The sequence below is a fragment of the Choristoneura fumiferana genome, chromosome 30 (genome assembly GCF_025370935.1).
Source record: "Choristoneura fumiferana chromosome 30, NRCan_CFum_1, whole genome shotgun sequence".
NCBI lineage: Eukaryota > Metazoa > Arthropoda > Insecta > Lepidoptera > Tortricidae > Choristoneura > Choristoneura fumiferana.
In genome coordinates this window covers 6,714,208-6,730,053 of record NC_133501.1, presented here as the reverse complement: position 1 = coordinate 6,730,053, position 15,846 = coordinate 6,714,208, and the positions used below count along the sequence as shown (strand labels likewise).

Sequence of the window (15,846 nt, the reverse complement as noted above, 5' to 3'; positions counted from 1 at the left end):
ATTCAATATTATTTTAAATACCTACTCATAAATACCCACAAAAGTGCTACAATGACATTTTTAAAATGAGGGGTCGTATAAGATTCACTCACAGCACAGAGCTCACAGTAAATAAAGTCAAAGTAAAAGTTTATATTTAAATTATACATCATATTCACGGCCATCGCATTACTTATTATTCATTCGATAGCAACAACTGTGCCCATTATTACATTTTACAATGCCAATCCATCACTGACTCATCGATATAAAAGACTTTTGAAATGAAGACAGAAACCATGTAAATATATGTGACCAATGTTAAAACTTTATGTTTCCTTTTAGTTTACTAGAGTTTACCTGTGTTTTTTTAAATTCAATATTACTACAACACCTTTTTATATTTTCGCGCTAAGTGATTAAAAATAGGTAAATGTGTGTGTAGAGTAGAGAAGAAACAATTAAATTGAACGCTACTTTAAAAGTGTTGCTGTAAATATAAAAATAGTCCCCAGAATAGATTCCTGTATTTTTTGAAGAAAGTTATGAATACAAAGTTATGGTGCCAATTTTTTTAAACCGGTCCCAATCCACAGCGTTTATATAACAATAAATCTCATTTAAATTTTAGCACTTTTATTACAACTTAAGGATTTAAACATGCAAGAAATTCAAAGTTATCTATTTATAATCATGTGATTATGATGCCACATTGAAATCTATTTTTATTTATAAACAAACAAATAATATATACAATAACTAACAAAAATAAATAAAAATAGAACTACTACCTTACTCTAATTCTAAAAATCTATATTTAAAAATATCACCCAAGTCGCTGCTATTGGGCAGGGTGCCCATAAAGCTGGCTGCGTTTCCTTGTATGGAAATACCAATACGTTGACCGAGGAAAGAGCCAGCCCTATGGTCGCCAGTGGAACGGGCAGGCTTCTTTAGGCTTCTTCTTATATGTGTAAATAAATGTTTCTCTCTCTCTCTCTCTTTCTCTCTCTTCTTCTTCTTGATGCCACTAATTTTGACAGTTATAAACATTTTCAAATTTTTTTTGGACCTATTTATTTGAATCAAATTTTGGCATCACAATATTACAACCATCGCTGGCAGATTACCCGTTAGTTCACACCTTTGGAAGAAATTTTATGGCGTATGTGTAGTTCCAAATCCGCATTGGGCCCGCGTGGGAACTACGGCTCGAACTCTCTCACGCTAAGAGGAAGCATGTGCCCTGCAGTGGGACGTGTATAAGGCAAGATGATGATGACGATGACTTCCGGAACGCATACCTTCACTTGCCGAAAATAAAAACTGAAATATTGATGGACAAAAACCAGAAAAAAAGACCAGCGCTGGGAATCGAACCCAGGTCCTCAGCATTACGTCCTGCATGCTATACCCCACCACCACACCACCAGACCACCACTGGACAGGAGTACAGACACAATTTTTTCCTATGCACCACATATCTCAGCTTGTTTGTTTCTTATTTAGTCACTTAAGCAGCGACGGTAAAAGTAACAAAAATTTGGAGTTGAAATAAAAAAAATATATATTTATTTGTACGTAGGTTGTGTTGGCACCAGCCAAATTTAAATATGCGACAAAAAATATTTCACTTGGTAAAAATATGATACATGATGTTATACCGTCTAATCATTATTCTAAATGTTATGTTATAGATTTTAACTATTATATTGAATAACCGAATATTCAAATGAAATTATTTAATATAGGCATTATAGCAATTGTTGTTATGACTATTGAATGTTATATTATTTAAAGCTTATGCTCGGTAAAAATATGAAATCCGTTTTTATGCTAAATGAACATTATGATTTTTGAACGTAGTAAAATGAAATTATGCTAAAAGTTTGTATCACGATTGAACGGCACTCGATCTCTTAGCATCATCACGAGCAAGTGGTCGTTTGCCATCCAGTCGAATAAAAAAAAATGTTCGTAAATAAGAAACAAACAAGCTGAGATATGTGGTGCATAGGAGAAATTTGTCTGAACTCCTGTCCAGTGGTGGTGTAGGGATATGGCACGCAGCACGGAATGCTGAGGACCTGGGTTCGATTCCCAGCGCTGGTCTCTTTTTCTGCTTTTTGTCCATCAATATTTCAGTTTTTATTTTCGAGATAAGTACATTCGCTTCCTATTTCTGGTGTACAATAAAGAGTCTTTGTATTGCATTGTACATTATGGCATATGAAATTCGGGCAAACAATAGAGAACCCTTCTGGAAGCCTCAGGCACTAGTTTAACAGGTCATTCTACTATGTATTTGATTTGATTGAAGCTAGCTGAGTGCCTTGCAGTGCGATGTATATAAGCCGAGTTGATTTATTGTGCTTTAAGTCAATTGTCATATCTGGAAACGTGTATCACACAATACAGTTAGAACGTCAATTATTCGAACGTTAAACAAATGCAGTAGGTAGGTAGGTTTTTTAAATGAACCTGAGCTGAGTTAGGACATATACAGTCCGATAATCCAACTTAACTGGTCTTCTGAACACCCATATCTTCCAATTACTTTCCATAATCAATGCTCTACAGTACATATTTATATTTGTACATAGGATTTTATTTCACCATTGTGCACAGTTTCAATTTACCCTGATTTCAGGGTATTTACGATTAACCTGCCACCCGCCGTACTGCGGTGGAAATCACGTTTTGTTCGTTGTCAGCTCAGCGTAGCGTACTGTCATGTCACCATCCGACTGTCACCGTGTGCCCGTACCAAAGAAATAGGCGGTGCCTGCTGCCATGCTCAAAATCCTGATTTAAAGGTAAATACAGTGCTTATATACAATATCCCCACTAAATACTACACTAAAACACATTTGTGCGTGATAACACCAAGACTGCTATGTCATTCTAACCTATATCCGCGAGCTATTTATTTTACGAATTACCGATGTTTACGCCAAACGGTGCTTAATATAATAATCATAAACTAATCTTTGCGCTAGAAACCTTGGAAAAGTGCCCCAAATGTTATTGTACAAGTGTAAAAACTGTGTAATCGGTGTATTTACGTGCAGTTACGAAAACAAGTTGACGATATTGAAATTCAATTTTTTATGTTAATACAATACTTATCGTATAATTTACTTATGTATTTGTGTCTGGAACACGTGTTTTTGGCATAATTTTATTGTTTTCCTAATGATACGTTGTGATATTGATTTCAAACAAGTAAAGTGTTTGGTGTACCAACTTAACAAAAATTAGGTAAGTAGGTTGATGAACCTCTTGTTTAAAACGTTCATTTACTGTCTCTGTGAAGTAAAATTTTTAAAATTTGTTTTGAACCCTTAGAATGCTTGATTTGGACAAGCAAAGTCTGGGGTAGTCGGCCAAAGTTCTTCTTAAAAATGGTTAAAAAAATATAAAAATAATAGAAAAAATCTATATTTTTATTTACATTTTAAATATTTACTGTTAATACGAATAACAATTTGTAATAGGATTTTTTTTATAATATTTTTTTTTTATAGGATTGTCATAAAAGCCTCAATTTTGATACTGGGAAAATTTTCCCATCAACTAAAGCTAATTAGCACAAAAATACTTGGGTATAAAAAATTAGTATGAAAATCACATTAGCCATTTCTCCCTTATAGCTATCTATCTACCGGGGTAGGCTTTAATTTACCTACCGTAACAATACTAACAACTTGCTAACTATAAAGGAAAAAATAAGTATCAAAACTCTCTCTCTTATTATTATTATTATTGTCAACTTAACAGTATAACAATGTAATACAAAAATATATTATTTATATCATGTTACATTGAAGTAACATAGACTTTTTTCCACCATTGTTTGTTTAATTATTTAAGCCCCTGCTAAACCAAAAGATTAAAATGAATGGCATATTGAACATGTGCATTCAGTTTAAAATATTTTGTGTCTTATTAAGCTCTTATGGACTGCAGGTTGGGAATCATTGATTTAAAACCAGGATGTCCAACATAACCAAAACTAATGAATATCCTATTTCCTTCTAATATTTTAAAGAAAAATAAAATCAATTGTAAAAGTAACTGCCAAATATATTATGTGGAGGTGGAGTCTAAGAACTTGATGACCTGATGGCCAAGTGGTTTGAGGTCCCGGGTTCGATTCCCGGCCTGGGCAGATATTTGTATGAATAATACAAATGTTTGTTCTCAGGTCTTGGAGATTTAATATGTATTTAAGTATGTATTCATCTATATAAGTATGTTTATCCGTTGCCTAGTATCCATAGTACAAGTTTTGCTTAGTTTGGGACTAGGTCAATTGGTGTCAAGTGTCCCATGATATTTATTTATTATTTATTTATATCACTATGCAGCAGGTTACATGGACTTCTATAACTGAGACATTTTCGTTTCCGTCTGAAGTTGATTATTGTGTCTGCTACAATATTAACTAATACTTTTCCTGCTTGACTGACAAGTTTTTCCTTACTGTTATCCCAACTTTGTCCCCTTGTCTGTCTGTCAAGCCCCTATTTCTCAGGAATGCGTGGAGGTGTGAAGCTGAAATTGATATTGAATACTCATATCTGCGGTCCCTTGAGGCCTTGAAATAAATCAAACATCAATCATTAAACAACATGATTCCATATAAATTGCACTGAAAACCTAGGTACTTCCAGTTGTCCTAGAAACTTGAAATTTGGTGTGATGGTTAACACAACCAACTAGAAAAGTCTTAAAATCTTGATTTTTTATGTCTGTCTGTAAATAGCAATGACCAATCTGACCCCACACTGCGTAAAATACGTTTTGCTTAGGAGCAGGGCTCTGCTTACACTAGATGTATTAATTTTCGTCGGGGGTTAAAAATGAAGAAAGTGCCTCATCCCAGCCTATATACGTCCCACTGCTGGGCACAGGCCTCCTCTCAGAACAAGAGGGCTTGGGCCATAGTTCCCACGCGGGCCCAGTGCGGATTGGGAACTTCGCACGCACCATTGAATAGCTTCGCAGGTTTGTGCAGGTTTCCTCACGATGTTTTCCTTCACCGCAAAGCTCGTGGTAAATTTCAAATGTAATTCCGCACATGAATTTCGAAAAACAGAGGTGCGAGCCGGGGTTCGAACCCACGACCCTCTGCTTGAGAGGCGATAGGTCAAACCACTAGGCCACCACGGCTGTCATGTGATGATGATGATTAGGATATGGCAAATTTAGGAGTTGTCAAATACCGTATTTGTGTAGATGAAAGAAAAAGCTGGACTTTATCTGTTTGGTGGTAAAGCAATGCTGGTTACTGTCTGACAAGTGGAGGCTTATAATTATTTTATTCCAATACTTCCTTAAAATATTGTTTCCCTATGTCGACCAGGAAGGTTTGCGGTAGTTGTGTTATTAATTTATTGTCTGTGTTAACAATTTTATTTTACTTGCATTGTAAAATATTGTTTAGCTGATGTTGGTGAATGAATAAAGTGTGCTGTTAGACTGCTGGGTATGTTTTTAGCTGACTGTCTAAATAAAGGTTGGTACAGGTCGGTTCACAAGAGCTGGCACGAATGTATTAAATGAGTGAATGAGTATCTGTATGTTACCTATTAATAATTTAATTCCTGTTATTAATTAATAGGAAAGCAGAGTCGCGTTGCTCCTAGAGGAAAAGCTACGAATTTGCCCCAAACATGTTGAGCTAGGATTCACTTTTATTTCGACGTCGAAGTACCAACACCTAACTGACCTTTGGGTCAATCCAATTTTTCTTTACGTTGCTATAGTTAAGGTCTCCTCAATAACTCTTTGAAACGTAAGTTTATAGGATCAAAATTAGCCAAACATGCATTTTTGTGGTTGTGGTAGTTTTAAGCTCCTTCTATTATTGGTCATCTAATAACCATGTTAGTATAATGTGATACAACATTTCTCCTATTAAACTGTACTACTTTTGGTCCCTCGCTGAAGGGACAGAATAACAACAAGAAATAGTGGATCCACCTCTTTGACATGCGATTGAGGACTTTAGCACCCCCTAGCTAAACCTCCTAAGTTCCATGTTCGAGATTTATCAGTTTTTTTTTTATTCAACTGGTTGGCATACACCGCCCATAAACATCTGCAATACCCCTGGTCAGTATACCTGGTAGTAGTATCAGTTAGGAGGTCTTGGTACAGTCGGAGTAAAAAAAGGTTCGTCACCCTAAGATATATTTTTCTTTGCTCAGTATGAGCGCTAATCTGCTTTACTGATTGAGTAGGACATACTGCGTTAACTTGTCAACCTGCTAAACATAATCAGGTGACCATACCAACCCTACAACTACACCTTGCCAGTGACAAACACTGACAATAAATAGAACATTATTTGATTGAATCTTTTACGAAGTTGTTTATTAAAAAGGTTTTGTATTGATATGAAACATATGTATGTTAGAGGTTTATACTATTTTGACCCTTGTTATCATGTGAAGTAAGTATAATTTGATATGCACTTGTCTAGTTAGTACTTTGGTTTCAATATGTGCTAAGAGTCTATGACTTTGTAAATGAATCAATTTAATAACTGACGAAGGTTTTCTTACCCCCACTGTACTTCACCGTCGATTTAATATAAGTATCTACGTATATTCGTTTTGATTCGCTTTCTCAATTTTTTTTTAATCGACTGGATAGGATAGCAAACGAGCAAGTGGGTCTCCTGATGGTAAGAGATCACCACCGCCCATAAACATCTGCAACACCAGGGGTAATGCAGATGCGTTGCCAACCTAGAGGCCTAAGACGGGATACCTCAACTCAACTGCTAGTAATTTCACCGGCTGTCTTACTCTCCACCCCGAAACACAACAGTGCAAGCACTGCTGCTTCACGGCAGGATTAGCGAGCAAGATGGTGGTAGCAATCCGGGCGGACCTTGCACAAGGTCCTACCACCTGAAAATTAGCTACAGGAAGCTGGTTGAGAAAGCGAGATAAAATGATTTTCCAACGAAATACGTTGGCAAAACATTATTCATTCATTCACTTCACTATATCTGTATGTACACAATCTATTCTATTCAATACATGCCGTCAGTAAGTAGGTATCTATTACGTAAACTTAACAAGTCATCACGAACGTTTAGGTTCTTATTTACTATCTTATCTTGATTTTTAGGGTTCCAGAGCCAAAATGGCAAAAACGGAACCCTCATAGTTTCGTCAAGTCCGTCTGTCTATCTGTCCGTCCGTCCGTATGTCACATGCAGGCATTTTACTCGAAAACTACAAGATGTAGATACACTGGGACATGTATCTATAGGCTGGGATGGTGATGATGATAACAAATAAGATTTTCAGATATTTCTTGTTGGTTGTTCTAGCCAGAGCTAGTGTAGCAAACTTCAAGTTTCTAGGACTACTAGAAGAACCCTATAGGTTTTGGACCCCCAGCATTATTGTACCATCAGCCAAATAAGTGGTCTATCAATTTTTAAACAAGTTCCTATCAAATGAATAGTCGCTGAAGTCGAACTTTCAAGGTGACACACGTCTATTGGCATTATTGTTTTATGTCATGCAAACGATTATCAACGTTAGGGTGGTAGACCACATATTTGGCTGATGGTACCTTTTAGGGTTCCTTAGTCTTTTATGCTACGCTGTTGTTTTTATAAATCCGTTCTTTTAGTATAGGTAGTGCCACGAGAGAGAAGTGAATGATTTGATTATACACACACATCTGCATGAAGAACCGATTGTATAAAAGGAGAATAAATGAAAGGAATGAGTGAATGCCAAAATCCTGCTGTCATTACATGATTTGCAGGTGGTAGGACCTTGTGCAAGGTCGGCCCGGATTGCCACCACCATCTTGCTCGCTAATCCTGCCGTGAAGCAGCAGTATTTGTACTGTTGTGTTTCGGCGTGGAGAGTAAGACAGCCGGTGAAATTACTGGCACTTGCGGTATCCCATCTTAGGCCTCTAGGTTGGCAACGCATCTGCAATCAGGGGTATTGCAGATGTTTATGGGCGGTGGTGATCTCTTACCATCAGGAGATCCACTTGCTCGTTTGCCATCCAGTTGAAAAATAAAATGATATGTTCCTGTGTGCGTGACCTCAACTCTGGTGGCACAACCTATATATGTTGCGATCATCTACTCCAATGATGTATGGTATTTATATTTGATTCTCAATCTATGCTTTATCATATCAAACCAAATAAGCTATATCTTGGAGATTCGATGCGTAATAACATTTAATCCCTCAGTTAGATTATTTAAAAATATATTAGACACGTTGTTAATTATATCGAAAATACAAACTGAAACACAGATGCACAGAAAAACCAGAAAAAGAGACCAACGCTGGGAATCGAACCTAGGTCCTCAGCATTCCGTGCTGCGTGCTTACTGCTACACCACCACTGGACGGAGTACAGACACGAATTTCTCCTATGCAAATTTAAATTTAGAGTTGAAATGAAAAATACAAAAAGACTCCAAAAACCAATCTTAATTTGATTGCTTAATAGCGACATCTCTTGTCCGGGTGAGCGGTTAGTTCCAATGGAGTGCTGAAAGTTTCTCGATGAGGGCTACAGCATAGATGTCGCTAGTGTCGCTACTTAAGTGACTAAATAAGAAACAAACAAGCTGAGATATGTGGTGCATAGGAGAAATTCGTGTCTGTACTCCTGTCCAGTGGTGGTGTAGCGGTATAGCACGCAGCACGGAATGCTGAGGACCTAGATTCGATTCCCAGCGCTGGTAGCTTTTTCTGGTTTTTCTGTGCATCTGTGTTTCAGTTTGTATTTTAGATATAATTAACAACGTGTCTAATATATTTTTAAATAATCTAGGAGGGATTAAATGTTTCTACGCATCGAATCTCGAAGATATAGCTTATTTGGTTTGATATGATAAAGCATAGATTGAGAATCAAATATAAATAACATAGATTATTGGAGTAGATGATCGCAACATATATAGGTTGTGCCACCAGAGTTGAGGTCACGCACACAAGAACATGTCATCACAGCTACCGCCACAAGAAACTTGGCAGAAAGTCATTTTTTTTCAAAATAAAATAATTACAAATAAAATTCTTCAAAACTACAGTATACAATTAAAGAAAAAATTACAAAAAAATAACAATCTATATCTACGTTCAGTGGAAGTGTAGAATGCTTGCACCGTCCTAAATAAAAAAAAGAAAGTCAATGAGAGAAAAAAACAACTTATACAATAACTAGCTGAGACTGCGACTTCTTCTGCGTAGAATTCGTTTATCGTTCTCCTCCTACCGCCCAGTCCTTTATAAAGGACTTATTGTAGTTTGAACATCAAACCATCATAAATGACATGAAGTTTGGTTTTCATGTATCAAAAATTTTACTTGTGCGCCAGGAGGTTGTATCGTGGGAACTATGCAATTTTCCGGGATAAAAACTATCCCATGTCCGTCCGCGGGACTCAAACTATCTGTACACAGAATTTCATCTAAATCAGTTCAGCGGTTGAGACGTGACGTGAAGGGGTAACAGAGAAACAAACAGCCTTACAAACTTTCTCATTTTTAATCTTAGTGAGATTTAATTTTTAACATATTTTTTTTCTTTTCTTTCAGATCCTGAAATGCGGTGATAGTCCAAACTCGGAACCCAGCTTTTTTTAAATAATCCAAATTAGTCGATTCAGTCCTGATTTAAAATTCGCACAATTTCGGCAACCGTACGGGCACAAGCGTCAAGCAACATTATATTAGCTCGTTAGCTAAAGGACTTAAAATCTTGAAATCAAGAAAGTCTGATCATTGTACAGTTTTTTTATTTTATAAACTTTTTAGCCAACATGGCTGAATCCAAATCTATTGAGGAGGTCACGAAGATGATCCATGAAATAAGCATCCTTTCTTTTCGGAAACTCCAGGATGTGAAGCGTTTGGCTGTGCACTTCCGAAACGTTATCTACCATCCTCTTACGCAGGAAAACCCAGTGATTCTTAAGTATCTGAGGAATCTAAACGACACCCATAGAAGGGTGTTCACTATGAAAAGGGAGGGTATTGAGGTGGAGTACATATTTACGACTGAGAAGAAGAGCAGTCTGCAAAGACAGCGCTTCAACAGTTTGCCAGTGAGCGAAGTACCTGAACTACTTAAAACTGAGTTGTTGACCGATGAAAGTGCGAAGCAGGTTCACATTTGCACCGACTGCAACGTCGAGATAGAATTAAACGACGAAGAACCTCTGATGGAGTCGCTCCAAAAGCATTTCAATTTGGAAGTGCATCTACCGAAACCCAAAATGAAGCGAGAGAGCATTGATGTCGCTGAACCTATCATTTTGCCAAACATGTCTCGGAGATTGTCCGCCATGGAGTGTGGAGAGACTCCTGGACAAACCATTGACATCCAGGCACATCTGATGCAGCTGATTAACAAACCCACGGAGAAGGTCGACCGCATGTTCTCGGCGAAGCTAGAAGCGTCTTTAATCAGACATCTCCCTGACAATTCAGAGGCTAGTATCGACGCCGCTGTAAAATTCTACAACAGCGCTTACGACAAACTCTGTCAAGATATGTCGACTATAGACTTTTCTACTCTAACCAGCTCCGTCGCACCCATAATTATGAGCATCAAGGACAACGTGAACCAACATTTTTCAGCCGATGCGAACAAAAATTTTGAGAATGAAGAGAACGACCAGGGTTCCGAAAAACCTGCTAAGAATCAAGTGAAGAAATACCGTTATTACGGCCCTATTGAGAATTACATCGTCAAGTTGCTCTTGAATCATAAGCTGCTTTCGTTAGTTGACGATCGTACGGGCAAGCTCGCATTCTTCTGCATGGCTTGCGAATATTATACCCTCCGGTTCCGCTATGACAGTGTCTTAAACCATGTGTTCAGTGAAACTCACATACACAACCTAGCTTCCATTCTTCAAGCTGACAAGCACATACCGTCTTCCGTAGACATTAGGACCATCGAAAGCATCAAAGAGATGAACCAGAAGTTCCTGTTCAGCCACAGCATTAACGAAGACGCGACCGGTTTCAACTGCGGTCTTTGCAAAACTTCCATAGACTCCATCGAAGCCTCCGTCATGCATATCCTAGATGAGAACCATCTAGGGAAACTGTCAGATAAGATATACCGGAAAGTCAAGGTTAATAACCCGGATGGTTCTGTCCCCGACGAATGGGGCACTAAAAGTTTAGACTGGGCCAAGTTCTTGGCCAGTATCGGAAAGCCCTTGAACAGCCGTGATCATGTCGTCATAGAGAACTTCATCAAGCCTTCTGGAAAGATCGCAAACTACTGCTCCTGTTGCGACATGACCCTAAAGGGTCCACGGCAAGTGTTGTTCAACCACATCCGCCAAAAGAAGCATCTGCGCAACGCAGCCCCTCACAAACTGGCGCTGCTTTACAAGAACCAATGTAGACCCGCAGAGTACTACGCTTCCTTCGGGAACTATTACGTCTGCGCTATATGCCCGAAGTACATCGCAGTGCCCTCCTTTGCGGCCATAGTCGAGCATTTCGAGAGCACAATGCACGTTGAAACCATCGCCAAGTTGATCCGCACGGCTCTGTACGACCAAAACGTTGATCAAGAACTTTTAACCCAGCATAAAATCGCTGAGAAGAAATGCGAGTTCTGTGATACTACATTCCAGGACTTGAATGAAGCTGTTACCCACATAGTGTCGAACGTACAGCATCAGAACGCCTTCGTTGAGTCAAAAACGAAGGCCAATAAAGGAGATATTATTGGGGTATACATGCAAGGGAATTACATTCTAAACAACGAAGGGGCCACTTTTACATGTGTGCCCTGCAAAGGCGTCTTCAATTCGATTCGCTCGCTTCTCACCCATTTAGTTTTCGCTGACCATTTCGTCGATAAACCGTCGTCGGAGAATGTTTTCCGCTTTTATTTGGAGTTGAAGCACAATATTAACATGTTGGCTCGAAACAAATATGTTTATTATGATTTCGGGAAGCTTAAATGTGGTGTTTGTGATGCTGATGTTGAGGAGTCTGAGAACGCGAAGAGGCATGTGGTGTCGCTCCGGCATCGGGAGAATATGGGGGCCAGTTATATTAATGTTAGTTTGGATGTGACTGCAAACGAGTGAGAGGTGAGTACAAATACTTCGACAGTTAATATACAGTGTGGAAAAATAAGTCGGGCCCTGGAGGGAAACTACCTTAAATCCTTAAGTTGGCCCATTTTATTTAAAGGAGACATTCCTTTATTTTTAAAAAGAAACAAAACTGCATTCAAAGATTTTCTAAAACTCGCTTGCCTCGCCCAGGACTCGAACCAACTAAAATAAAAAAAAAACAAACACTCGCTATTTTATTATACTAATCGATAAGATTATTATTCAAGATAAAATTTCTCTAACAAACATTTAAGACTACTCTTGTCTGTCGTTCAAGATATTCATGAAGAATACGTTAATCATAACATAATACTTATAAAATGTATGTATGTATGTAAACTCTTTATTGTACAAAATACAGATGGCAAACAATGAAATACATGTACAAAGGCGAACTTATCCCTTACAACAAATAACAATAAATAATAATAATGTTTTACATTTTCGTGATTTTCACTCATAGCTAAAATACCACACACAAACAGGACTTATCACGCAGACACACGAGTGATATTTACCTCGACGGGACCACATTACAGTGGCCCATCCGTGATGGAGTGAATAAACTAAAGTTTGAGATAAGAGTGCCGGTACTGTTTGTGATCAAGTGCGGGTAGTTCGAAGGACTCGCGCTGCTAGACTCTGGCCAGCGAAAGCTGCCCACGCATTTTTTACGAAACTTTAATCTGGTATCATTTTTGAGGCTGTCAAAATTGACATATTGTCATTCTAACCCGGCTTAGACAATGAGGGCTATCGTTTTTTGTCTCACTAGATGGTGCACTGTTGCGTGAGGTTTTAAAGTATGGCTTTCAAAGTCTATTATTACGGGCGTGAAAACAAAGTTTAGATTAAAATCATATTTAATACACCTTAAAACCGTACCATAAAAATAACGAGCATGCCACAGTGTTGCATAGTCCCCGTTTTGTTCGGAAAAAAGGTTTCCGAAACACAAAACTGTCTCGAAACACAGACATTCATTGCCCCGGAACGCATATTTGCCACAATTAATTTCAGATATTGCAAAATATTCACAAAATTATTCTAATTATAAATAAACCCGCGTAGCTCACCCAAAAACTATGAGATTTGACATTTCGGAGACCTCACGCTACACTAGCGCCTCTAGTGGCGAATTCACACGCGATAGCCCTCATTTTGATACCTATTTCTGCTTTAAGAAATAAATAAAATATTTTTTGTTTAATTCAACCTCCTACCATCCTCAAAATGGAAAATGTTATAAGATTACGTTAGAATTAAAATGTTAGAAGATTCAATGCCAATCTGGTCAAAATGGTCCAAAAATTGATGCGTCTGGACTGTACGTACGAGTAAATGGGCACTGACGAAGGTCATAAAATTTACCAAGGGACTAATAAAGTGCATCATCAACTTTCACACATTACTATAATGAATCATTGATGCAGCTTGAAGTTTCGAGTATAATTTAATATCTGGAAAATTTAAATAAATATCTAAGTATCAACATCGTTTAATCAGTGTACAGCAAGTGTTGTCAGCCTCATTTTTTTTTTAATTTGCTGCGGTTTCTCTGGGACAGCTTTCGTTGGCCAGAGTCTAGGCAGACTTGACACCCCACACTTCAGTGTATTCGTGACCACGGCCACTGTAATGTGGTCGAAAGACGAAACGTCTTCACGTTTTACGTGATAAGCCCTGCTGGGCTACTCCGAAACTCGAAGTTCGTGTCGTGCGGTCCCTCTGTCACTTACACTGTTTGATACGAGAGCGAGAGGGACCGCACGACACGAACTTCGAGTTACGAGTTTCGTAGTAGCCTTGTCGTATTTTAGCTTCTTATTTTAGCGAATAGAGTAGCGGCTCAAGTATGTTTGTTTGTCCCCAGGGATGCCTGCGTGCTTGCCCGCTGCGGTTGTTATGGTTATTCTTTAAGCGCCGACGGTGGTTTAGTTTTACAATAAAATTTTAATAAATGAAATAAATAATTTTTTAACTGACCATTGTTTTATTTTGGAATTCACTTACCTTTTCAGATTGACAGACAGATTCTCGTACAATACAAATATTCTTTTCATCACACTTGCTCGTAAACAGTGTCGTAACATGCAGGCTACCTTGGTTGCAACCCCCCAAATAAAACCCTCGACCTTAATGTGCTTGTCATGAAACCCGTGGTCGGTAAATGAGTCATTGCCCGTACTAATTTTGTTGTCGTGAAGCCCAAGGTCGGTAAATGAGTCAAATGTGCGTACTGATACTGCTGCGCGCCCTGGCCCACCTGTACACGCACGCTGCGGGAGGGGGGAGGGGGAGGGCGGCGCTACCAAGAGCGCAGCCTAAGGTATCGCCAATATTTGGAAGAATTGTATTTTTTCTTTTACATAAAATATTACTCGCAAATGTGATGAAAAACATTGTATGTCGCACGGGCGGTACTAGAATTACGAACATCGACTCATTAAAGCCGTCTTCGACTTCGGGCTTCTAATAGACTCGTTCGTAATTCCTTATTTACCGCCTTAAGACACGTACTATTATTGCACACCACAAATACAGGTACAGATGGCCATTGGGGCCGAAAAGTTCTCGAATGAAGTCCACCAACTAGATGGACGGATGCCCTGGTTGAATTGTCCCTTGTTGTTGTGTTGGACAAGTTAAAACGGTGGTTGTGGTTCGTTAGTCTATCAACTGGTAGCATGGTGTACGGTTGTGTCACTCTGAAGATGAGCTCTGGTTGAGTTCGAAACGCGTCAGTGTAGTGTGGTGGTGGTGATAGATGGGTTTGTGTGATTTGTGTGTGTTCTTACAGTGTGGAGGTGGAGGAACTGCATGAACACGCATATTTTGCATAAGCTTAGCTATCGTAAGGTCGCGGGTGAGCAAGGAAATTCTTTTAGTTCATTGACCTGGTTGAAGTCGCGGGTTCACGGTGGATGCAGGCGGCTTCCAACCGAAGCAACTGAAGGTCTATGGGGGAGGCCTATGTCCAACAGTGGACGTCCTACGGTTGATATAATGATTATTCACTTATTCTTATATATTGCAGTTTAACAAAGTATCATCAGTATCGTTATCATAGTGCATACTCGTCCTACTGCTTGGGCCAGATGGGCTACTACGAAACTCGAAGTTCGTATCGTACCGTCCCTCTCGCTCTCGTAGTATAAGTGTCAGAGGGATCGCACGACACGAACTTCGAGTTTCGTGTTTTTGTAGTAGCCCAGCTGGTCCTCTCTCACCGGATTGGGAACTTACACCATAGAATAGTTTCACAAGTAGGTATTTAACCAGAAAGCTCTTGGAAATTTTACTAAATAATTTTAGTTTTTTTATTACGCACCTTATTTGGCGTCGCATTTTTATAAGTTTAGAAAGGTCTAGACACCCCCCTTTTTGTTTTTGTTCATGGTTTAACGCGAACGTAGTATTTTTCTCGCTATTGCATGAAAGGAGGTTGGCGATTATCTTATAGTGCGAGTCTATTTCAAAACTGCATACAAAGTGCTGCCATCTAGCGTGGAATAGCCGAAAGATAATTGACATTTTATGAGTTCCGCTACTCAAAGACAGATGTCTTTAAAATCTAAAGATTTTGTTTCTCAATTAAATCCTAGAACTCATTTATGGGTAGAGTCGGGAAGTTCCTTTGGACCGTTAAATCGTAAAACGACTTGACACAATGGAATATTTTCATAATATTTTTAATTACTAGCGCTAAGTTATCC

The 15,846-nt window shown here is 38.6% G+C and overlaps 1 protein-coding gene across 1 annotated transcript; it reads left to right on the top strand.

The window, feature by feature from the left end:
- The first annotated feature begins 2,677 nt into the window (after window positions 1-2,677).
- On the top strand, window positions 2,678-14,115 carry LOC141444898 (uncharacterized). The gene is made up of 3 exons (XM_074110647.1): window positions 2,678-2,795; window positions 9,579-12,103; window positions 14,004-14,115. The coding sequence occupies exon 2, from the start codon at window positions 9,803-9,805 to the stop codon at window positions 12,098-12,100; it is 2,298 nt and encodes a 765-aa protein (XP_073966748.1). The 5' UTR covers window positions 2,678-2,795; window positions 9,579-9,802; the 3' UTR covers window positions 12,101-12,103; window positions 14,004-14,115.
- The last annotated feature ends 1,731 nt before the right edge of the window (window positions 14,116-15,846 follow it).